Source organism: Platalea leucorodia (genome assembly GCF_965183815.1).
Source record: "Platalea leucorodia genome assembly, chromosome: 19".
NCBI classification, from domain to species: Eukaryota; Metazoa; Chordata; class Aves; order Pelecaniformes; family Threskiornithidae; genus Platalea; species Platalea leucorodia.
This window is the reverse complement of record NC_138841.1, coordinates 1,806,053-1,829,165: the sequence shown is the minus strand read 5'-3', so window position 1 is coordinate 1,829,165 and position 23,113 is coordinate 1,806,053. Positions and strand designations below refer to the sequence as shown.

The 23,113-nt window shown below is 57.3% G+C and overlaps 1 protein-coding gene across 4 annotated transcripts; it reads left to right on the top strand.

Moving 5' to 3' along the window:
* The first annotated feature begins 840 nt into the window (after positions 1 to 840).
* PPP1R15B (protein phosphatase 1 regulatory subunit 15B) lies at positions 841 to 8,586 on the top strand. 4 transcript variants are annotated; one of them, XR_014230164.1, is made up of 4 exons: positions 913 to 2,582; positions 5,597 to 6,008; positions 6,985 to 7,057; positions 7,870 to 8,581. XR_014230164.1 is itself a non-coding variant. In XM_082330136.1 (2 exons), the coding sequence occupies exons 1-2, from the start codon at positions 1,038 to 1,040 to the stop codon at positions 5,807 to 5,809; spliced, it is 1,758 nt and encodes a 585-aa protein (XP_082186262.1). In that variant the 5' UTR covers positions 841 to 1,037; the 3' UTR covers positions 5,810 to 8,586. The 4 variants fall into 4 exon arrangements, 1 of the variants encoding a protein (XP_082186262.1); XR_014230162.1 differs by having other exon boundaries at positions 6,985 to 8,585; XR_014230163.1 differs by having other exon boundaries at positions 5,597 to 7,057; positions 7,870 to 8,583.
* Positions 8,587 to 23,113: the final 14,527 nt, after the last annotated feature.

The window sequence follows — 23,113 nt, the reverse complement described above, 5'->3', positions numbered from 1 at the left end:
GCTCCGTAAACGGACGAAATGTTTCTCAGGATCGAGAATAATGAACTTAACCTTTATATTAAAAGTTTTAAATATTGTATCTAGCGGGAGGTGGAAAGGGGGGAGTAGCCTGGCCCCGCCGGCGCTGGGGCTGCTGGCGCTGGCCCCCTCCCGCGGTCGGGACCCACCTGCCTGTAACACGGTGGCGTGAAAATAAAGGAGATGAAACGCACGGGGTGGTGCGTGGGCCCTGCCTGCACCTCTGCCTGCACCTCTGCCTGTACCTCTGCCCGCAGCAGATCCCAGGAGGCCAAGTCCTGGGGGGGACGGGGACCTGGCTCCCTCAGTCCCCGGGCACCGTGCTATTGGCACCCACAGGGACCCTGGCCCCTTCCACCTCGTCTCTCGGCCATCATTATTCCCCGTAGACTGGCAAAATTCCCCCGTGGGCTGGCAAAATTTCCCACGGACTGGTGAAATTCCCCGTGGACTATTGGGGACATTCCCCTTCCCCGTGGACTGACGGGGACATTCCCCTTCCCCGTGGACTGACGAAACGCACCCACAGCCGCCTGATGAAGGCTAACGGGGGGTGGGCAGCCGGCTGGAGCGCCCCCACGAAGCCGGTGGCTACCGGGCCCCTGCCCGCCCTCGCCGCCCCCCCCCCCGCCGCGCCCCGCCGCGCCGCCAGGGGGCGCGCTGGCGCCCGCCGCCCTCTGGCTGATGCAATCCCCGGGCGGAGGGAGGGGCGGGGCCTCCGCCGCGGCGGTGCCCAATGGGCGGCGGCGGAGCGCCGTGACGCTGCGGAGGCGGGCAGGCGCCTGCGCCCGGGCGGGCCCCGCCCCCGGGCGGTGGCGGCGGGAGGGCTGAGGCGCTGCGCTCGCCCCCGCGCCGCCATTTTGTGCCGCCGCCCGCAGCAGGATGGAGCCGAGTACCCGAGGGAAGCCGCCCGCCGCCGCTGTCGCCCGCCGTCCCGCAGCCCCTCGACGGAGCGCCGCTCCGCAAGCCCGACCGCAACGCTGGGAACGCTGAGGAGCCTCCTCTGCCCGCCGCCGCTCATGGAGCCGAGCGGTCGGGAAGGCCCCGGCCTGGGGCGGGCCCGGCTGGGCTTCGCCGCGGCCTGGCCTAAGCTGGCCGGGCCCAGCGCGGCCCCCGCCGGCGCCTCGCCCCAGGCGAGCCCGCCCTTCTCTTGGCTGCGGCTGATGTCGCAGCTCCTCTCCCCGCTGCCCGCTTTGCTGCAGCGGCTGCTGCCCGGCCCCGCGCTGAGCGGTGCCCTCTGCCCCGCCGCCGGGCAGCCGCCCGCCAAGGGCCCCCCGCCGCTGCTGCTGCTGTCGGAGCCGGCCGCCTCGCTGGACTGGGCCGAGGAGACGCTGCCGAGGCCGGAGGAGCCCCTGGAGAAGGGGCGAGAAGGCGGCGCGGAGCCGCCGGCCGGCCTCTGGGGAAGCGGGCTGGTGCGGAGCCTGGTACCGCAAGTGCACTTCTACGTGCTGGGCCCGGAGCAGGGCCAGGCCTGCTGCTCCGGCAAGAGCCATCTGCCCCAGCCCCTGCGAGCCGAGGTCCCCGCCGAGGCCTGGCGAGGCTGCCCCGCCCGGGGCGGTTTGCCGGAGGCTGAGTTCGTCCGCAGCAAGCGCTTGGCCTTTCTCCAGCGGTGGCATTTGGCGAGCAGTGGCCTGGCCGTGCCAGACCCGGACCACGGCTATCACAGCCTGGAGGAGGAGCAGCAGCAGCACAAGGGTGTTTGTCAAGAAGAGGTAGGGCGACGGCGGGAGCAGCGGGGCGATGCCGGGGAGCTGAAGTGGCCCGAGGAGCCGAGCGACCCGGGGAGACAACCTGGAGGTGATCCCTTGGAGCAGGAGGGGATAAGGGGCTCAGCGGAGAAGGGGGCACCTGAGGGGGAAGCCTTGACCGAGGAGGCCGACGAGGACTCCGAAACAGAGCAAAAGCTTCCAGTTTCGACCAGACCCGCCTGTGCGAATAAATTAATAGACTATATCATAGGGGGAGCTTCCAGTGGGGAGGAGAGTGCAGATGACGAGGAAGAGTGGGATGATGACGATGATGGGTTTGACAGCGAAGGGCTCCCCTCGGATTCAGACACTGGTAGCCAGGACGGGGAGAGGCTTCATCTCTGGAATTCCTTCTACAGTTTGGATCCGTACAACCCTCAGAACTTCACAGCCACCATTCAGACATCTTCCAGCGATCCGGGAAGGGATATGTTGGATGGGGAGGAGGAGGAAGAGGAGGAGGAAGATTCTTCATGGGCAGAGGAGTCTTCAGGCTCTCCTCCTCCTAGTTCTGAAGAGGAGGACGACTGGGACTGTAGCAGTGTGGATGAGGAAGAAAACTTGAAACTTTGGAACTCCTTCTGTACCTCAGATGATCCATATAATCCTTTAAACTTCAAGGCAGCCTTTCAAACAGCAGAGAAAAAAGGGACGCCTGGTTTAGAAGGAGCCGAGAGGTCGAGTTTGGTCGCTTCTGAGCGCAGTCACTTAACTGTCTGTCGGGTGCAGTTGGAAAAACATAACTGTGGGGTCACTGACTTTGTGCAGCACGACGTTCTTTCTGGTGAGAAATGTAGAAGTACCAAGCGGAAAAAGGTATATACTTCGTTTATGTTTTTGTGTTTTGGGGATGCTTAAACAAACAAACAACAACAAAAAAACGCAAACAACAAAACCCGCCTTGCGCCAAGTGGGTGAGGTCACTTGTGCCAGGATTCCAGCCACAGCGGTAGGCAGATCATGCCCCTGTGAGCTTATGCTCTAATTATTTGACTGAAATGAGTGTGCCTCATCCTTTGCACGTGATGGTAGATTTCATAATTCAGTGGCACGGGACAGATAATGTCTTTAAATTTCTTTTCTAGACTTGAAGTTAGTTAGATTTTCCTTTTAAGATGTAGTTTTCGTTCCATATTTGCATTGTGACGTAGTTCTTGTCATCAGGGAAACATATGAGAACTGTGACTTAAGTTTTTCCTCTGGAAAATACCCGTTTCTGTTATGAATGGTGTTGATGAAGTGTTTTAGGACCTTTGCGTGCACATAGTGTAATCGGGACTTAAAGCGTTGTAAACATTTTAGGACTTGTGAGAAGCCTGCTTGAGTTACAGACGTCTTTTGGAGTAGGAAGAACTCTTCTGCTGTGGGTTAACGTGCTCCAGTAAGCCGCTGAAGGCTCAATAGAGAGTATAGCGATACTCCCATTTCCATTTAAGAGACTATTACAATTCAGCGGTCGTTTATTAAAAGTATGTAATCTGGAACTGGGCTTTTGAGCACTAACTGGAAGTGTGATGTGTTTATGACGAATTAGTGCATTAAAAAACTTTGTATACATGTGCTAGGATTCAGGTAAATAGTAATAAACAAATTCGTCTTCTCATGAGTTTTATGATGCTACAGATGTACAGGATGGCTTTTCAGGCATAATGTCTGAGTCCTGCGTGATACTTCAGACATTTGTGTGAGTTGTGACACCGAGTCCCAGGGTAATAGGCTGGTGTAACAAGTTATCAAAATAGAAAAGTTGCATAATGCTTGCTTTAGCCTTCTTGCAGCCAGAGATTTGTTTGCTTTTTTAATCAAAAGCTTGACTTGGAGGTAACTTTGTACCTGTTTTTGCTAGGGCAAGTGGCCTTTAATGGCTCACAGAGGATAAACTATTATGTTTTAATCTAAATTGAAAATAAACAGTTTCTGCAAGGGGTCCTTTGTAACTGACCGCATCTGTCGGAAATGCTCTGGTGAGCCCCGCTGTAAGTTCATACTGCTGTCACCTAAAATCTTGCTGCGTGTCAGGGATGTAGACTTAACGGTAGTCATTTCTTGACTAATGTGTTGTGTGACTCTGTGTAATCTATTGACATGGTGAAAGAACGATGATCTAGACGCAATATTTAGCACGATGTTACAAAATGCAGTAATTGTGCCCAAGGGTGGCTTGGACTGATGTAAAAAGGATGTAAGGTAGGAACTCACAAAGGGGCAGGCTGATGTAACAGCTCCGTGTGCTGGAGAGCAGATCCTTAATTAGACCTGTCTGCAAAACAGAGCAGATTGCCCAGCAGTGATCGAGCTGTTCCCGGGAAATCTTCAAGTCATTCATCCTGCTGAAGGCTGTTTCCTACCTGGCATCCTGCAATCAAAGAGCAGCAATATTCACGTTTGTAAAGTCATAAAACCTGGGCACGTTTTGTTTCACTTACGAGTGAGCAGTGCATTGGCACTGTGCGAGGACCTGTGGGGTCTGATGCCCCTGCTTTCACAGGCAACTCGGCAGTAATTTGGGATCGCTGCACTGGAATTAGATGACTTCCAGAGGTTGCTTTCAGGTGGTCTCTTGTGGCTCTGTATCCTCAACTGCTGATTATTCCTGTAGGTCACCTCTTCCATAACTGTTACCTTCATGTCTTCTGTGAGGGCTGGAAGATGGCTCTACCACAAAATGCAATCTCACTCTACGCTCCTCGTTGTGTTAGCACGAACTGGGTGTGAAACTAGAGTTCTGTGTTAATAAAACATAGGAATGCAGGAGGAAGTTTTTTGTACCTCCCCACGTTTTGTCCTGACCTTCCCTAAGTAGCTGTCCCGCAGCAAATCCAGGGGAGTCGTCTGTAACGACAGTGTTTGGCTTGTCTTCAAGAATTGGTCCTAGGCTGAGAGCTGACGGGTGCTGACAGTTAGTTTGTCCTGCAGTTTTGTGCCTTTTGTGTAGCTAAATTAAAAGCAATGCACAATTCAGTAGGAGCCTGAAATAGTCTGTCCTTTTCTTATCGCTTGATAACAGAAAGACTTAAATCCTTAGTATAGTAATAGTCTAAATACTGTCAAATTTAGATCTGAGCCTATAAGTTTCTTTCTTTTCTTAAAATAGCTTAATAGTTCTTAAAAATAGCAGAGAGTGAAAGTTTTCGTATGTATTTTAAAGTGCTGCGACTGTGACTTTCGTTGCATGACTTAAATACGCTGGAATTTGATACCAGCTCTAAATAGATGGGTTTGTTTCGTTCCCGTAGTGATGAGTGTTGCTTCCTTATATGTAGCGTAGTGTGATTTCTTTTCCTGGTGCTGAAGTACGAGCTGACTCACATGATTACTTACTCTACAGAACAATGATTCTTCCTCAATTTGTATTATGTAAGCTTCAGTAATCGGAGATGTTGGCTGGTAGCATATTTCTAGCCTTGAGTGAGTGTCCTGGCATGTCCTGCTGAGTAACCTGCTTGAACCTTATCCGTGTGAGGTTATAACCCGGTGCTGAGCTCAGGGGGGTGGAATTTCACCGGGAACACGGTGTGATCTGCCCTCAGCCTAAAGAGGCCCCTTAGGCTGCGGTTTAGAAACTCTGTAGTAGTTTGAGAGTTACTTTTGGTAGAGGGAGAGGTCAGCAACTGGTTGCTTTTAAAGCTGAGGCGTGAAATATACTCTGGCCTAGGTGGTGCAGAGATGTAGCATGTGCAGGTAGCGTATCTGAGGATTTTTACTATTTTTAGGCATTTAATAGCTTCTGTTTTTAAAAAAAAAACAAAAACCACATGTGCAAATAGATATTAAGCACCTTTTGCATGAGTGTTTGGCTAATGCCTTACTAAATGACTTGTCTTTTCCAGGTAACCTTCCTTGAAAAAGTTACTGAGTATTACATAAGCGGCGAGGAGGATCGTAAAGGACCCTGGGAAGAGCTTGCACGAGATGGATGCAGGTTCCAGAAACGTATCCAAGAAACAGAAGAAGCCATAGGGTACTGCTTCACAACAGAGCATAGACAAAGAGTATTTAATAGACTCCAAGAAACCTACTACAAGAGGATTGATCTCTTCTAGCACCTTAAAAGACCTGGTAGTTGTGCGACCCGAAGCACTCATGAACGTCAAAACAAGAAGTGGCAGCTGCATGTGCTATTTTGAAATGGGGAGCGAAATGGGATTTTTACACTTTTTTCCCAGTTCAATATTCAGCCAACAAATACAGCTGTGTGTCCCATTTTGATATCCAGACAAAACCTTTTGAGTATCATCAAGGGTAAGGGTGGTATAATTGCATTCCTTTTAAGTAACACTTGAGAAACGGACTGCTTTAGGTTAAATCCATTCCAAAAATGCCTTGTCTGCCGTATGTTGAGAAGTGGTGACTATTAAGTTGGATTTTTGCACTTTGAAAAAGCAAAACCTATTTTGAAGGAAATATTTATGGGGCTCAGAACCTAGTTATTGCAGTTTTGATTTAAAGTTTCTAGAGGTACATGCTACTTTCTTGTGGTTCTCCATTTTCTCTAACTTGTACAAAAGTCTCAAATTTTGTTAGCTAATAATGTTAACTTTACTGTGCAAAGCAGATCGTTTATTCCTTCCTTTTAAGATCCCAGTTTTGCATGTAATCTATGTTTGAGTGCTGATGTAACGCTTTGCTGTCTTAATATTTCAGTCTAGCACACTGGGGGATTCAGGGGAACTCTGGTGCACTACAAGCCCTTTGGTTTGTCTTTATTTAAATAATACCTTTACCCAGTACTGTTCCGAAGGGTGTTGGCTGCTTGTGCACCAAACCTCCTTGCTTTCAGGGCAATAAAAGGCCTCATCCTGATCAATAATTAAAGCTTCAAGGTATGTATCAAGGCTGTGGCTGATAGTTTGAATTTAGGTAGCCACGCAAAGGGGACTAGGCCCTGGTTCTTTAGTCAATCTTAGAGTAACTTTGCCGTAATTGATTCTGCTTTCTGAAGATGGATTGAAGTGAAGAATTCTTCATATTTCTTGTATCCAATATGCTTGTTCTGGTAATTGTAAGGGGAATTATCTTTGACTTACTGAAATCCAAGGCTACAAATCGCTGTGTTCTTTACCAAAAGCCAGTATTAATACCTCTCTGCGTCTGCACTTTTGTTCATCTGGTACCAATATAACATTTCACGTTTGGGGTCTGAAAGTTGAGGTCCTCGGTGGAAGGAAGACACTCCTTATTTATGTTCCTAACTTAAAATGTTTAATTGTTGTTTCAGTAAAAATAAAAAGCAGCACCATTTGGATATGTGTTTGGACCTGAAGGATGTTGTGTGGCCGTTACCCGAGCAGGTATGGGGTCATGCAATGGAATAAATAGCAAACGTCAAAGAATTCGTATCTGTTTGCACGAAGTTGCGCGAATAAAATATTTGCTCCTTGGTTCGTTCAGCTGATAGACTTGCTTCCCTTTTTTAAGGGAGAAACCTAAAAACACTTCAGATTTGTCAGCTCATTAATGACTTCCATTTTTAGTGTGAAAGAAAATTACAGATACAGAAGAGCTTCACAGAGCTTTACTGAATTTTCTGCTTTATCGTGCCATCTTTTTGGCCATTACTTTTAATTTTCAAAAATTTCAGAGTTTTTGGGTTTATACTTTATTCTTGTTGCATGAAGTGTGTTCCTTGAATTTAAAAATTTCTCTGCTACAAGTTGGAAGTGCTACAGTTAGGAAATTCAGAGGGTTAACTGTGAACTACAGTAGAGTTGTCGTGTAAACTTAAAATACAGAGGAAACTCCAGCAGCCCTACAGACTGGTTTCTTGGAAGCAATGCAGCAATGTCATTTTTCATCCCCATGGCATAAAAAAATATTGGCTTCTCCTTTCCTACAAAAGCTAATTTTAGTTGTGAAATCGTAATTCTAATCATGGCCTCAAATCCTGTGAAATAACTTTTAATTTTTAGGAGTTCATTTTCCTGTATCGTATTTGATCCCAGGCGTTCTGCTTTTTGGTTTAGGAAAAAGCTTGCAGGATGATAAATGTAGAATTGCAATAGAAAATTTGTTGACTTACGGTCCAAGTGTGACTAATAAGTAAAAATGCTGTTCGTTGCTCTTGGTAAAATATACTATAGTGATTTTTCCGTGACTCTCCTAGTTTCTTCGATTTTGGAGAACTCGTTGGTGCTTCTGTTACTCTGGACAACTCACTTGGTTTACTGGTGCTTGTAAGAAGCTTTAGAGTGGTGTGAATTAACACCTGCAAATACCGATCCGCTGTTTGCAGAGGCTTGGAAAAGGCTACAGCTGGAAACGAACGGAATTGACAAATTGGATGTAAACTAGATTAAAACCGGCTACTTCCAAAGTGCTTCTAACATGGGAGAAATGATTTTTTTCCAACCTGCAGTGCGTCAAGCGCTCTGTTGTAACACTGCTGATTCTCACTGAAACATACCTGCTTGGGGAAGCGTCTCCCCCTCTCCAACCTCACGTTTTTCAAGTATCCAGTGTAAGGTGATAGGAAATCAACACTAAATTCGTCACCGTAACCATCACCTGAAAAGCAAGCTAACCTTGGTTGTCACCATTTTCCCTGTAACGTATCTTAAAGTGCTCATACAAGGTGTGTACATGTCTAAGTGCTTTGAGTGAGAAGTAAAAATAACACTTGTTGAACTTTAAATCAAAACTGTAATTATCAGATTTTATTTTTGTATAATTTAGAGAAAGTTAGAAAACCTTCAACATTGGCTTTATACAGATTTTAATTGATTTGTGTCGAGTTTGTTGGGTTTTTATATCTAAAGTTATATTTCTGTACATAATAAAACTATTCAGAACTAATCTGTGAATTGTAATAAAGATATTTGCAAGATAATGCCAAACTGGTTTCTTTGGAAGAACTTACGGGAGACATCAGGTAACTGCGAAGGCACGATTCGTGCCCGCGTGCTTAGCTTTATGAGAATATTGAGTGGGCTTTATCACGTTTGGTGTTTCGGAGGAGGTTATGGTAATTTAGAAGCAGGCGCTCTCCGCTGAGTTTCCTTCTGAACGGGTAACTGTGATGGTAAGGGCTCCTCGTACGGGTGAAGCTTTTAAGCTAAAATACAGTGTGCAAGTGCAGTTACTTGTAGTCGAATGAGGGGCTGGCTCGGTGTAAGCAGGGATGTTAACGTTTTGTTGCCCGAATTGAAGCATTGAGAGTTGGTTTTGGTTTGCTGACTGGTTGGTGTAACTTTACGTTGCAACACTGCATGGTTTTGAAGGTGTTTCAGGGTTTCTTTGAAGTATTTTCAGGCTTTGCACTGGAACAAATTTGAGGCGTCACCTTGTGAGACTCGAAGGTGCCAGACATCGGATCTTTCTCCGATTCCCTCCCTTCCTTCTTCCCCCAGCGTTACACGCCGAGCGTGACGCCGTACAGCATGGGATAGCCCCGTGGCCAGTCGGGCTCGGCTGTCCCAGCCTCTTGTGCCCCCCAGCCTGCTCGCTGCTGGGGTGGGTGAGGAGCAGAAAAGGCCTTGGCTCCGTGTCAGCCCTGCTCAGCAGGAACTGCAGCATCCCGGCGTCCTCGGCACCGTTTCCAGCACAAAGCCAAATCAGAGCCACATGCCCCAGCCAACAGCAGCACAGAGGCAGGGAGTTACTTGTGCCCGTGTTCCTTTCGATGAATTGGAGTAAAATGTTTGGTACAGAGCTCAGGAGCCACGAGAGGTGGCAACACCCAGTGGTGCTTAATCCTGCACGGCATTGTCCAGCATAATTAAAAGTGATTATTTTTTAAGTACTTTTTTTTAATGAAGGATTTTTTGTTTTTAATAATGAAGGATTCTTCTGTTGTGTAAAGCTGCATCTATCCCTCTGTTTTTCAGACTAGGGAATGCCGTGGTTTTGGCACCCTTCCCCGAGGGCGAAGCCGGAGTGCCTTGCAGGAGCTGGGTGCTCTCCGGGGCGCTGCGCCCCTGGGCGGGGGCCGGTGGGGTCGGCGGCTCCTCGCTGGGCGGGAAGGAGGAGGCTGGCAGCGGGCGCAGACCCGGGCGGCAGCGAGACCCGGGCTTTGTATCTCGGCCTTACGGGGTGAAGGGGCCTGGGGTGGTCTGCAGGCGCAAACCGGCTTTTCGGGGGTTCCCAGGAGCGTGCTGGGAAGCGAGGCTGGCCTGGCTGGGCGTGAGGATTTTGGCCTCCGCCAAAGCCCTGCTGACGAACTTGCTCCAGAGCAGCGATACTGGTGATGAGCGGCGATACTGGCGATGCTGGTGATGAGTGTCACCGGTAGCTCCGCTCCGCGTGTGACGTGGTGATGGCGTAGGAACCTCTGGAACGATTTCAAGGGCCGTGGGTTGGTCACACCTCTTCTAGAGCGACGTTTTGGGGGGAGAGCTTTCAAGTTACTCGTCGTTTAGTTTATTCCTTGAAGAAAAGTGCCGCTTAGAGCTCAGGACGGGGATGGTGCTATGTACTATTTGCTCCTGCCTTGCAGCACAGGCCGTGTTTCTCCCTGTGCTTGCATCTTCTCGGGGCATCTCTAAGCCACCACTGAGCAGCGTTTGTGTCTGTAAGAGTGCAATGGGTAGAAAACTGCTGGATTAGGCAAGGAAAAACGTTGTCTGAACTTCCCGCAACGTTCTGTTTGAAATAGTGAGCAAAGCCGAACACAGCGAACGTAATAATTACGAACCGCAGTGGTTTTTAAAAGTCCTATTCACCTGTTCTGCTGGCTCTAAAACCTGCCTTCAAAGCGAGCATTGCAATCAGCGAGGTGGCTTAAGGAAACGCCGTTTGTGCTCAACGAAAGCTGCTCTGTATCCGGCAGTGCATCCAGATGCCATCTGGAGTGTAGAAATCCCGCTGGGATTTCTTTATTCTATCGGCACCGAGGTCTGCAGTTGGAGTTTAGCTGACAATTTATCTGTCTTACAGTTGAATTGTTGCTCTGGTAGCTGTCTCTTCTCCACGGGACTTAAGAACTTGTTTGTCAGCAAAGCGCACGGGGAGTAAATAAGCTGCTATTTTTGTAGTCGCTACTGACTGCAGCCACTAAAATGCCATTTGCAAATTAATATTGCTGCGGAGCTGGTTTGGTCCCACAAAAGCAAGTTTCTTCTGAGACCGGCAGGCAGGAGAAGGCAGCGACGCAGTGAACCACGCCGTGATCGCGGCTCCAGGGAGAGCCCGCGGCCTTCCAGCCGCGCGGCCTCGGCCTGACGGGCTGTAACTCGGCTGTAAGCCAGGGTTTGTTTGCGGTGGCGGGGGGGAGATGCAGTCTGGTAAAAGCTGTCCATTAGTCGTGAGGGTCTAAAGCCTTAGAGCCCCTTAGCGGGAGGCATCCATCTGCCCCTCGCGGTGAGGCTGCTAGCAATCAAACCCTGGCTGCTTCGTAGCCGCCCCGGCGGTAGGAGCACGTGGGATCTTCATTGCTTTCCTCGCCTGCCTGTTGTTTTCAGGCTGGCACGCAAGCACGTGAACTGTCTTCTCCATTCTTCCTCCTGCAATCACTAGGTGTCTTGCTTCCCGAAGAAAACAACCCAAATCCAACCAAAGCCCTGCCTGTAGAAACGCGCGGTTTGGGGTGCCCAGCTCCGGCAGGTTGGACTCGGAGCTTTGAAGCGGCTGGGGGAAAGGAGCTCTTTCTCAGCACGGTTTACTGGTTCCAGGGACAAACCTGGTTTGCGTGAGCCCGCCAGCTGTAAAACGAAGCTGCTGAAGATAAGTTCCTGCTGTCTTTGTCACGGATACGGTCTGGACAGCTCTGGATGGTGCTGTCTTAAGCTCAGTCTGAAAGCCTGTCTTTAGGGAAGATAGCTGCCACAAAGAAGAACTCGAAGAGCAGAGCAAAGAAAGGTCCTGCCGGGAGAACAGGGCTTTGACGCTCGATGGGTCTGTGGAGGTCTGTGTCATGGGAGCAGCGTGTTCAACATCGCTCTGGAGCCGCTCTTCCCACCCCGCTGCTGCGCGGCACCCGGCGCGAGCCGCTCCTTGCCCCGTGGCAAACGCCGGCTGGCCTCCTTCCCCCTCGCCAGGCGCCTCCTCAGGAACAGAAATCAGCTACCGCTGCAGCCCCTTTGCATGCAAAGAGCGGCCTGCGGCTGCCAGCAGCCGGGATCCGGTCCCCGGTCTCTCGCAGGGACTTTGTGCCGAGGAGAAACAAAGACCCAGCGGGGGCAGTTGGATTCGGCACCTTCTCCCCTTCTCCTGCACCAGGCTTCTTGTTTTAGGCTTGCTGTTTCAGGTTGCTGAGATAATTTAGGCCAGATCTGAAGTTAAGCAAGGCTTCTGGCGAAGGGGAAGCAGGAGCAGGTTAAAAAGATTTCACTTGTAGAACTGGGGGGGATGTTAGGCTGGCACCCTTCCATGCCTCCTCCCGTGCCGGCCGGTGGGAGCTATGGTAACGAGGTGTACACGGGTTTGGAGTTCTGGGGTGGAGGTGGGAGCGGGGGGCTGCTGCGCCTGGTGGTAAATGTGTTACCCAGATGGGTGATAAAAGGCTGTTAAACATCTGCTTGCAATCTGGGTGTCTGGGCTCCAGCGTACCAGCCCGGTAGGATCCGCTGAGCTGCACCCCGCAGCGCTCCGACGGCGGCCTTCCCTGGCACCATCTATCAAATTACAAGCAGTTTACAACCAGACATAAAGAACATGGAGCAATTAGGCTTTTTGCTTAGCAACTCCCTCTCGCTTGAGGTGATTGCTGGTCCCCGTGCTCGAGCTGGGAAAGCCAAGAGGGAGCGGGGTGCTCCTGTCTGCCCCGGTATCGCAAAGCGCGGTGGTGCGATGGCCATCGCGTCCCAGCCTGGCTCCCAGGTGGGGCCTTTGAGCAGCTGGCTGGGCCGCGTCTGGAGTAACGGAGGGAGGAGATAACAGCGTGAAGTCACGGGGGGCAGACTGCAGACCGCTGCGTGTTAACGGGCGGGGAAGGGGCACAACGTGCATCTCGGGGTGCATCAGGCTGGGTCCGGTGGGAGCGCCCGGCCGACTCGCTCTGCCGCTGCATTGCTGGTCTTGTTTCTGGGGAAGCTTTTGTCCAGGAGATGGTGCCAGAACCGTACGGCAGCGCGGGACTCGCAGCCGGAACGCTGCCGGGGCCACCCCAAGGTGCTCCTGGCCGAGTGGGTCCCTGGCTGTCCCCCCTGCGGAGCCCGCTCCCACCCACCCCTCCGCGGTGGCCCGATGCTCCGCCGCCTTGCTCTGGAGCGAGCATCAGGGCAGGACGGGCGAATGTGGGGCAAGGGCGATAACCACCCCGTCCGTGCAGAGACGCCCGGTTTTGTGGCATTCCTGACGCCTGACCCACGAGGGCTCCGCGCAGGAAACCCTCCGCCTTCCTTCGCCTCTCTCGGCGGGGCAGGTCACCCACGCTGGGCTGGGAGCCGGGCGTCGGGCAGCCGGGGACCGCAGCTCCGCCGCGGCGGTGCCTGTGTCACGCCGGTGCTCACCCGGCGCAGCCCTGTTCCGCGTGCTTTGCCTTTTGTTCTCCGTGTGGTCCCGGCGTGGCTCGAAGCGAAGGCTGGGCGCTGCGCGGATGGAGGAGGAGGTGGCTGCCGGTGGCTGCTCCGTGGGGACTGTGGTGCCGCGCTGCTCCTGGCACGTCGGCAAGCGAAATCCTTCTGCCCAAACCAGCGTCTCACAAACAAGGGTGCCTGGTGCTGCTGGAATTGCCAGTGGCCGTGCGTCTCCAGAGGATGGCTGATGTGCTGGGACTGGTTTTTGCTATAGCAAATACATCGGCTGAGCGGCTCCATCTCCTCCCTGTGCCCGGTCCTGATGTAAATCCATTTCCCCGCTGGTGGGCTTCTGCTCTCAGCATGGTCCCGTGGGAGACCCGTGGCTTCCCCGTCCCCCCGTGTCCCCGCTAAAGGAAGGACACGGTGCACGGGGCAGAGGTGGTGGTGCCCGATGCTGTGGGAGCCTCCGTGGGACCGCCAGCAGAAACACTGAATATGGGTGGTTTTGCGAAGAAAACCTGGGTGTGTGCCTGCTTGCTGTCCCCTTCCTTCCTAACCTGGGTGGCTGCAAACAAGGAGCTTTTAAAAGGATTTTAAACTAAATGAAAACAAAAAGCCCCGCTGGTATTTCCCCTTTGAATTTCCATTGGATTAAGATATAACGAAATAGGAGAAAAAAATTCTCTTGTGGAAAGCAATAAAAGTTGATTCATGTACCTGGCAGGAGAGAGCCTGGAGCTGCTTGGGATTCTTGGCTGAAGGTCCTGCAAAGCCCTCCAAGGACCTCCGCGTTGTTTACCCCGGGGGCTGCCCCAGCTCCTTCGCCTTTCTGGTGCTGGCGTCTGGTGAGTCCGTCCCCTGGCATTGCCAGGGACGAGCGAGGGGGACCTGAGAGCACGTGTGGCGAGGGAAGCGCATCCCTCCCTGGGAGGTCCTAGGGAAGGAAGGAAATCTTTTAGGCTCAGCTGAGCTTATCTGGCGTGGACCCTGATCCCGCGTACCCTCGAGGTAGTGTGAGAATAACGCTGCGGTAACGGTAACGGAGAGGTTTTGCCCGGGGCTGGAAGGTGAGAGCCATGCACAGGGGGCTCCGAACCCTGGGACTGCAGGGCGGCCTCGTTCGCTTCTGCTTCTCTTAAGGTTTCTGTTTCACGTCTGTATAAATAAATTGGCATCGGTTTCGAAAGCTCCGTCCTGAAAGCTGTACGATGGGGAGATCTCCGGAGGAGCCTCGGGAGCGGTGTCTGGAGCCGCTTGCAGACCCGGCTCCCCGAAATGTTTGTGCTGAGGAGTAACAGCGCGCGCGAGCCGTGCCCCAGGTTACAGCCCGCTCCCGGTAAAGAGAACCCCGGCTGCGGAGGCAGGGTGCCCCGGGGGACCCGTCGTTTCCAGGAGCGCCGTGGTTATCCCCGCAGTGCCTCCCCCAGTGCTGGAATAGGATTAGGGCAGCTTAGGAACAGACCTCTTGCCGCGTTTGACTTTATAAAACTATTTCTGCCTTGAGCCAGTGCATGCCACAAGCCATCTCTCGGCCAGGGCTGGCCGTGGGGATTCCCCCCCCAAAAACCACGATGGAAACAGTTTAACACGGCAGCTTTGCCCACGGATGCCTATTTTAGGTGAGGGGTGGCATGTCCTGGCTCCCAGGTGGAGTTTGCCCGGGTTGAAGCACCACCGCACCGAGCTGCTCGCGCGCTCCCGAGGTTCGGCCACGAGCATTAAGCTCCGGGATTTCTTCGCTGGGGTTTGGCCCCGGCGTGCAGCCCCTGCGTGGCGGCGGAGGCCGAGCGGAGCAGGGGAGGCAGAGCTGCCTCCCTCGGGGTCATGCCCTGACCTCCCCAATCTCGGGGCGCATCGCAGCATCAAAGCCCCGGGAGTTCCCGTGGTCGTTAATCGGGCGGTGATTGATGTTTAGCGCTGCAGCCGGGTTCACAGATGGTAACGTGATAAGGGTGGCAATTCCCCAGCCGCCCCGGCGTGACCGTAACCTGACTGGGGCAGGCAGGCGCGGCGTAACGCTATCCCGTCAGCCCGAACCCAGGCAAAAAGCCCAATCTTTCAGAAAGCCAACGTACAACGTAACCCTGGGGAGCTGTGCTCCGAGCCCCCCCGGGGCTGCAAGCGTGGGGGTCTGAGCACGTCCTCGCCTGTGGGCTCCTCAGGCCGCGTCCACGGCACAGGCAGGACGTGAGCTTGGCCCATGGTTTGCAGCCAAGCATTTCTCCCACGAAATGGAGCTTCCCCAGGTGAACCGATGCCCAGGACCGTGGCATCGCTCTGTGCTACGCCGGGGTCCCATCGGATGCTCTCCTGATGGACTCACTGGGACTAACCAGACATGTTTTCCTACCCAGTGGTTCAAAGAACCATAGGAAGAGCCTTCCCGAGGCTTCGGGTGAACTGGTTTCCCCAAATCATGACAGAGAACTGCTCTGATGTGGGGACTGCACTGAAGCTCGGCAGGGCAGGCCCCTTCCTCCCCGCTTCGGGGACCAGCTCCCTCCTTTCCACCTCTCGGGCCTCTCCTGAACCAGCATCTTTCTCCTTGTGCCATGAGAAGCTTTGCGAAGGCGCCGCCGAGACACGAGGGCAATTGCCTCCTTCACAGCCACCCAGCCCAGGTGCCTCCCAGACCCCACCTTTCCCCTTAAAAGACATTTAATTGACGGCTAAGAACAAGCAGAGAGAAAATACCCATTGGGCAGCTCGGAGAGCGCTGCAGATAATCATCAGGGTGCCCTACATACTGCCTCGGCTTGGCTGCGAGATCAGACGGGGAGAAGAATTTGACATTGTTTAAAATGAACAGGAGAGGGAAGTAACAACTCCATAATTACTCACCCCGAGTTAATTGACGGTAATTACACTGAGTAGGCAGCGGAGGAAGCTGTGACGGGCTAGCCCCGAAGAGTCATTTGGAGAGCCATGCCGCGGTGCTGGGAGGATGCCCTCTGAACCCCGTCTCGCAGGCGGGGTGGCAGCCCGGCTCCGAGAGGGTTAAGCCGATGGGTTTGGTTGGGATTTTTTTTTCCCTCCCTCCTTGGTTATTTGCAGCAAACAGAGTCGGGGTGGAAGGTCTGAGCTGAGCAAGTGTTTGCTCCCGGGGGGAGCGGGAGTTGTTCGGCACCTCCCGAGCCGGGCACCGTCCCTCCTCGCAGCGCGGGGCTGCTCTGCGCCCGAGCCCCCCGCCGCCGCCCCCATGGCGGATGACATCGACTGGCTGGACCTGCCGGGCAGGTGGACCTACGGCGTCTGCGGGGACGGGCGCGTCTTCTTCATCAAGTACGGTCCTGCCTGGCAGCTCGCACGGAGTGGGGGCCGCCGCGGGGATGGGGTTCAAGCTGGGGTGCGGGGGCAGCTGGGTGCATGGCGGGGGGCTACAGGGGGTGGGGGGCTTAGTCTGGGCTGGGAACAGGGGGTGCGCCCTGCTGCAAGCCTCTGCGTCCGGCTGCTTTCCTATCACACGCGGTCATCTCTCCTTTCCCCCCACTTCTCTCTCCTTGGGGCTCACCGCTGTCCCAGCCTGATGGAAGCTGTTCCCCTCTTTCCCTAAAGTCCCGTCCTTCCATTCCTTTGGCTGGAAAAGTCACCTGTGCTGCAGGGACCCCTCCCCGGCGGTGGGAAGGGGCTCCCCGGGCCCCGCGGGTGCTGACAGCCCCACTCCTTGTCTTTTGCAGCGATGAGACCAAGTCCACGAGCTGGGTGCACCCCGGCACAGGCTACTCCATCCAGAGCGGGCACTTCTCCTGCGCCGGTAAGGGTCGGCTCCCGCGTCTCCGCGTTTGCTCTCTGCCCTCCCCGGACACTGACCAGAACCTGGAGGTGTGGACTGAAATCCTCCAGAAATGCAAAGGAGACCCAAAAAGCTGAGCGAGCAGGAGCTGCCTTGCAGCTGGGGAGGGTCGGGGGACTTCGAACGATGCACGAGGCGATGCTGCATCTCTCAGGCACGGGGTTTCTAGCTGGAGAGGTGTTCTCGGGGGGCTTTTAAGAGTTCCCTTCCACAGAGAGACTCCCTGCGGTGTCTGAGACCTGTCACTGATGGGGAGGGCACCCAAGCTGCTTTAAAAATGTGGTTTGAGTGTATGAGAGCCGACCGCAGCAGGACGCAGCACCCCACGAGTGTCGTGATCGTCCCACGGCTCCCTGCCCGTGCGCTCCTGCCCTTCTCCAGTGCTGCCTCCTGCGAGGGCGGTCTCTGCAGTTGCCTCCTGGTGAAGTGGGGCCTCGGTGCAACACGGGGCATTGCTGACCATCCAGCAGCAGATCCTTCGGGCAAGCGCTCTGCTCCGGTGCAACACCACAGCCCGCAGCAGGGCACCGGTGGGGAGGGCAGGGGCTGCGCAGGGCGAGGGAGGGTGACCGCTGCTTCTGCCCTGTCCTTCCAGGGCTGCCCCGAGGCTGGGAGGTGGACACCACACTGCACGGGGGCTTCTACTTCATCAAGTAAGTGAGCAGGGACCGGGGGGGAGAAGCTTCTGCCTCCTGCTCGCGAGTGCCATTGCACCCTCGGAGGATGCTGCTCCCTGGGCTCGTCTCTGCCCAGAGGCAGCTGCTACCAAAATGCTTGCGAGTGCAGCGCGAGCTGCTGTCCTCCAGCCTCGTGGAGGACCAGGGCAGGAAAGATGCAGTCTGGGAGGCTTTGGAGCGCAGCAGTTGCTAGAGGACGGGGCTGGGGTCTGTGCTGCTGGTGCGTGTTGGGCTTGGGCGGGCGGCTGGGTGCCCACGGCCCCGCTGTGGCTCGTCCCACGCTGCTGTGGACGTGGCTGTGGTGGTCCCGCGGTCCCAGCAGCTGAACAAACCCGGAGCTGCCGCTGGCGAGGGAGAAAGCAGCGCGTTGGGTTTGGTAGACATGCGCGGGGCCATGTCTCAGAGGCTGCTTGGATGCTGCGGTGAGCGAGCCCTGCCTACTCGGGCACGGCGAGCTTTAGCAGGGGGCTAAAGCCTGTGCCAGCACAGCACAGCGAGGCCGGGCTGGAGTTACCTGTCCCTGCGTGGCCGTGGCGGTCCCTGTTAGCAGGGACCAGACCCAGCTCCGGGCTATATCCTGCATCTGGATCCTGCAACCGGCGCTGCTGGGACAGGCGAATCTCGCCAGGGAGCTCCTGTGCCAAGTTACCGTTTCAGATGCAAATGTCTCTTCTGAGGGCTCTGGGAGCTCCGGGGTGGCGTGGGAGAGCCAGCCAGCCCCCCGCCCTGCGCCAGCCCTCGGGAAAGGTCCCCTGGAGCCCAGCAGGGACTTTCTCCAGGGCCCTGCAGCACCCAGCCCTTGTGGGAGGACGCTCAGTGGTGCTAAGGGTCCCCGGGGCAGGCACTTCCCGGGGCATGCAGTGCAGAGCTGGCTGTGCGCTGTGGGGTGAATGCAGCAGGAGCGTAACTTGGTGAGGATCTGGCCCGAGGCGTTGCTCCGAGAGCCTCGGTTCATCCCAGCGGGTTGTTTCCCATCGCCTCGTGCCCCCTCCCTGCCTCCAGTCCAGGAACCGGGACCCTGGCGGGGTGATGTTGGTGTCTAGACAGGCTGAGCTGCAGGCTGCCGCCGCCGCCTCACCTCGCCTCGCGTGGGGCTCCAGGCCCTGCTGGGTGAGGGTGTTTCAGACGTGATCTTTGAGCCCGTCCCTATCTGGCACGCACGGAGTTTTCTCTGTGTGCTCAGACGGCAATAAACCCGGCGAGAGCAAAGATCCCAAGGTGGGCTGAGGGCTGGAGCAAAGCGCCGGGATTATCCGGTCTAATCTGTTGAGCAGAACCAAGGTGGCCTTGAATCAGCCCCGTGTTTGAGTCGTGCAGACATCGCCGGGAGTGGGGCTTGCTGGGCGAGGGCTGCGGTGGTGAACCTCCCGGTCAGGTTTGAGCTGCGTGCCTGCAGCACGTCTGCAATGCTTCTGCATGGCAGGGACCGGCTTCCCCCGCAGTCAGCTGTTGCTGTGTGCCCACCATATTATCCGTGCTCGTGGTTCCCTGTGCACCATGCCAGCTGGGAATGCCGCGGCTGAGCAAGGAGAGGGTCGGGGCTGGAGGTGGGGGGCTCTGACCGGGAGCTGCTCCCCCCAGCCCTGGCTGCCATGGCCTGCGCTGGCTCCTGCCTTTGCGACAGCACCCACAAGGTGGCATTGAGGCTGGCGCAGCGGTGCATGCCCTGCACGTTGCTGCACACGTGTGCAGGGCCCAGCTGCGGAGAAGGGGCCCGCTCGCCTGCTGGCTCCCTGCGATGCTGGGCACCCTCCCGCCTCTGCTGCACTGCGGGGAAGCACCGTGAGCAAAAGGGCTCTTTTCCACCCCACTCCTGTCTCCAGCTCTCTGCCTGCAGAAGAAAAGGCCCCGCTGTGTCTGTGCCTTCGGGCTGAGATGCGGCTGGGAGCCGATGTGGCAGCACCACGCACCTCTTGTCTGTGCAACGGGGTAGGGAACAACCGGCCCCAGCCTGGCCGGGGTGCACGCGCGGCTGGTGCTTAGGGCTGCCTGGCTAGGCTGGGGGCTCCCCGAGAGCAGCGCAGCTCCCCAGCTGCTCAGGGGCCTCCTGGGCTGTTTTGCAGCTCCCAGGGCTCTCCTGGGCAGCAGGAGGGCAGTGGGGTGTGGAGCCACCCCAGCGGGTCCCCACTGCCCGCGGAGCAGGGGAATGGCTGGGGACAGCGACCCTGGAGAGGGAACGACCCGCGGGCACAGCGTGTAACCCTGGGGATGCGGGGGTCCCTCTGCTGCGGGCTGGCGGGGAGGGAGGGGAGGGAGGGAGCGATGCAGGATGCAGAGCATCCAGTGAAAGCCAGCCCCCTCCCCAGCCCCTGATGCCTGTGGCTAACGGGGGGTTACAGGATCAAAGGCAGCCGCTGGTTTTTCCTTCCTGGAGAGCCCGTGTCCCTCCCCATGCCAGCTCGGCCGCGGAGGATGAAGGGTTCCTGTGTGCTGCGGGGTGGTGCGGGCTGGGTGCAGGCAGGGTGCCGGCCATGCTGCCTGGCAGCTCTGGCAGGCAGAAGTAGGGCAGTGCCATAGATCAGGGCACGGTGCCATTGCTGTAGGGCTGGAGTTTGCAGCTCCCCAGCGCCCCTGCGAGCGCCCGGCTCTGCAGACCGGGAGTCACCCTGCCACCGGGCCAGGGCTGGGGGCCTGAGCAGGGCTGGGGAAGGGTCCTGCCAGCCCGGCCTGAGCCATCGCTGGCCCTTGGCACGGCCCGGGGGACGGAGCGGTGGCCTTTGTGCTCCAGAGGACAAGCTGTGGTTGTTGAGCTGTTTTTCTGCCCGTCCTCCGGGTGCTGCATCCTCTCCCTGCCGGGGTGCAGAGCCCGGGGGTGCTGCCTGACCCGCTGCCGCGGCTCCCATGGGCCTGCCTGGGAAGGGCTGGGCTCCCCACCCCGGAGGGATGCGGGATGCGGGGGGAGCGCGCTCCGGGCTGTCCCCCTGATGCTGGGATGCGGGGGGATGCGGCTGCAGCCCCCCAAGGGCTTCAGGCTGGCAGCACGGTCCCGGCTGCTCCCCCAGGGATGCGGGGGGGGCGGGGTGGTCCAGCCCCCCCCCCCCCCCCCAAGCGCTGCAGGGGGGCGCAGCCCGGCCGCGGCTCCCCCCGAGTGATGCTGGGGGAGGGCGGTGCGGTCCCGCCGCTCCCCGGGGCGATGCCGGGGGGGGACAGCGCGGGGGGCGGCGGGGCGGGGGCGGCAGCCGCGGCCCCCCCGCCGTGCTCGGTGCCAGCCCGGCATCACGTGCCGCTCGGCGGCCCCCGAGCATGCCCAGCTCCGGCTCCGGCTCCGGCTGCGGCTCCGGCTCCGGCTCCGGCTCCGGCTGCGGCTGCGGCTCGGGCTGGGGCTGCCCGGGAGGATGCTGCGCCCGTAGGCAGCGGGGGGACCCCGGCCGCTGCCCGCCCCGCACGGTGAGTGTCCCCGGCGCGGCTGCCTTCCTCCTCCTCCTCCTCCTCCTCCTCCTCCTCCTCCTCCTCCCGGGCGCTGCGGGGGGCGGCGGAGCATCCCCCCATCGGGGAGGTGTGCCATGGGGCAGGCGGGAGGGGAGCGAGCCGTGCAGGGGGGGCTTTCCCGGGGGGGACCTGTGCTCCAGCCGGGGGGGGCGCCCTGAGCGCACCCCATGGCCAGCGCAGGGTGCGCTGCGGGGACCAGCACCTCCCGGCTGCCCGAGGAGCCGGGGGCCAGGCTGCCCCTGCACCCCCCCCGCCCCCGCCACGCTTTCGGTGAGACGTGGGGACCCCTGAGCTGTCCCCGCGTCTGTTTGTGTGCTACGTGCTGGCTCGCGTCCCCGGACCCCGCGGCTGCGGGCTGGGGTCCCCCAGCTTCGGACCCGACTCTGCGCACAGGTGGGCTTAGGGAGAGACCCGGCTTTTGGAGCCCTGGCTCAGCACCCCCAGACCCCCGTGATCGTGACCAGGGGCTCGGGTGGGCCAGACCCCCCAGCCCTGCTGGTCCCTGTGGCTGGCGCTCTGCTGAGGTCGCAGCCAGGACAGGCTGTGATGGATGGAGCCCGAGATGTCGTCTGGCGCTTCCCAGGGATCCGAGCGCTTCCATGGGCTTCGTGGCTCCCGTCTCGCTGCCTGCTTGTTAGCGGAGAGGCAGCCTCCCCCTCCTCGGCAGAGAGCAAGAGCGAACCACCTCGGGGATGCGCCGCCTGCGAGATGCTGTGCTTGCCTGGCCCCCCCTGCATCGAGGTGTCTGGCGGTGCCGGAGACGGCGCGTGAGCCACAGCCGCTACCCTGAGCAGTCAATCGCAGCTTTGTTGCGCCGCTGTTAGATCTGAGGGAACAGGGTCTGATTCATCACATGATGGGGCACATTAAATACGCCACAAGTCTGTTAAACCCCAGCAGCAGGGGCTGGACTGGCCGCTGTGGGCCATCCTGCCCCAGGACTTGGTGGGGACCCCAGCTCCAGGCGCGGTGCCCCTCTGCGGAGGGAGGTCCAGCCCCTCCATCACCTCTTTGCAGGGTCTTTGCCATCCTACGAGGGCTGTGCTGTGGCGCGGGAGGGCCGAGTCCCGTCTGCACGGTTCGATCCATACCGCCTGGCCCCGCCATCCCACCCGTGACGTGCGCCGCGGTCCCTTGGGTGCGGGGGGCCGGCTCCCCCCTCCAGATGGCTGCTGGAGCAGCTGTGTAATCCCTCCATGCGGGGAGGCGGGAGGGAAGCTGCAGCGGGGAGGGGGCGCATGGCCATCCCGGGGTGCACAGGGGTGCAGGCAGGCCTGCCAGGGAACGGGCCCGGAAGGGACCAGGGTGGCATTTGCTGGGGGAGACGTCCTCCCAGGCAGGCGAGGCTGTTTGCGGCGCTGCGTGCTGCTCTGCAGCTGGGAATCAGCAGCACCCGGTGGTTTCTCCCACTTCTCCACGTCAAGAGCGTCTGCATCCCGCTGTGCATCCCGCTGTGCATCCCGCTGTGCATCCTGCCATGCATCCCCGGGGCTGAGCGCAGCGCGGGAGCTGGGGCCGCTGCTCCCCACACCATCACTCCCAGTATGGCTCATCCCATGCTGCACAGCCATGCACATGCGTGTGCACACACATGCACACACGCTGGGCTGTGTCTCTGCATGCAGCCGCTCTGATTCCTTCCCCTGAACCCTGCTGGCATTTCCTCGCGGGGAAGGAGAGCTCCAGTCCCGCTCCGATCTGCACTGGTCCCTCTTGTCCACTTCACTCCACCGGGAGAGGACGAGGCTTCCCCGCACGGCCCCGAGGGAGCCTCCTTCCCTCCTCCGCCTGGCAGGAGCCATGGCTGAGGGACACTCGGCCCCGTCGCCCACCCTGAACCAGTCCCTCGGGGAGCCAGAGCCAGGATTAAGACTCCTGGGGAGGGGGTGGCCAAGGCATTAAAATTCTTGAGCGTCTGCTAAAAATCACATGGCGAGCGCAAAGCTGTCCCCTCTGGCCGGTCTCTGGCTGCCGCGGCTGGAGCCTGCCTGGGGGGAGCAGCCCCAGCACCCCCAGCCCACGCTGGGGAGCCTGGCGGCCGTGGCACCCATCCCG

Bases quoted from the DNA above. Each gene is read 5' to 3' on its own strand.
- PPP1R15B (XM_082330136.1), top strand. From the start codon at position 1,038: ATGGAGCCGAGCGGTCGGGAAGGCCCCGGCCTGGGGCGGGCCCGGCTG. The intron at 2,583-5,596 runs GTATATACTTCG...TGTCTTTTCCAG, and splicing joins GAAGTACCAAGCGGAAAAAG to GTAACCTTCCTTGAAAAAGT.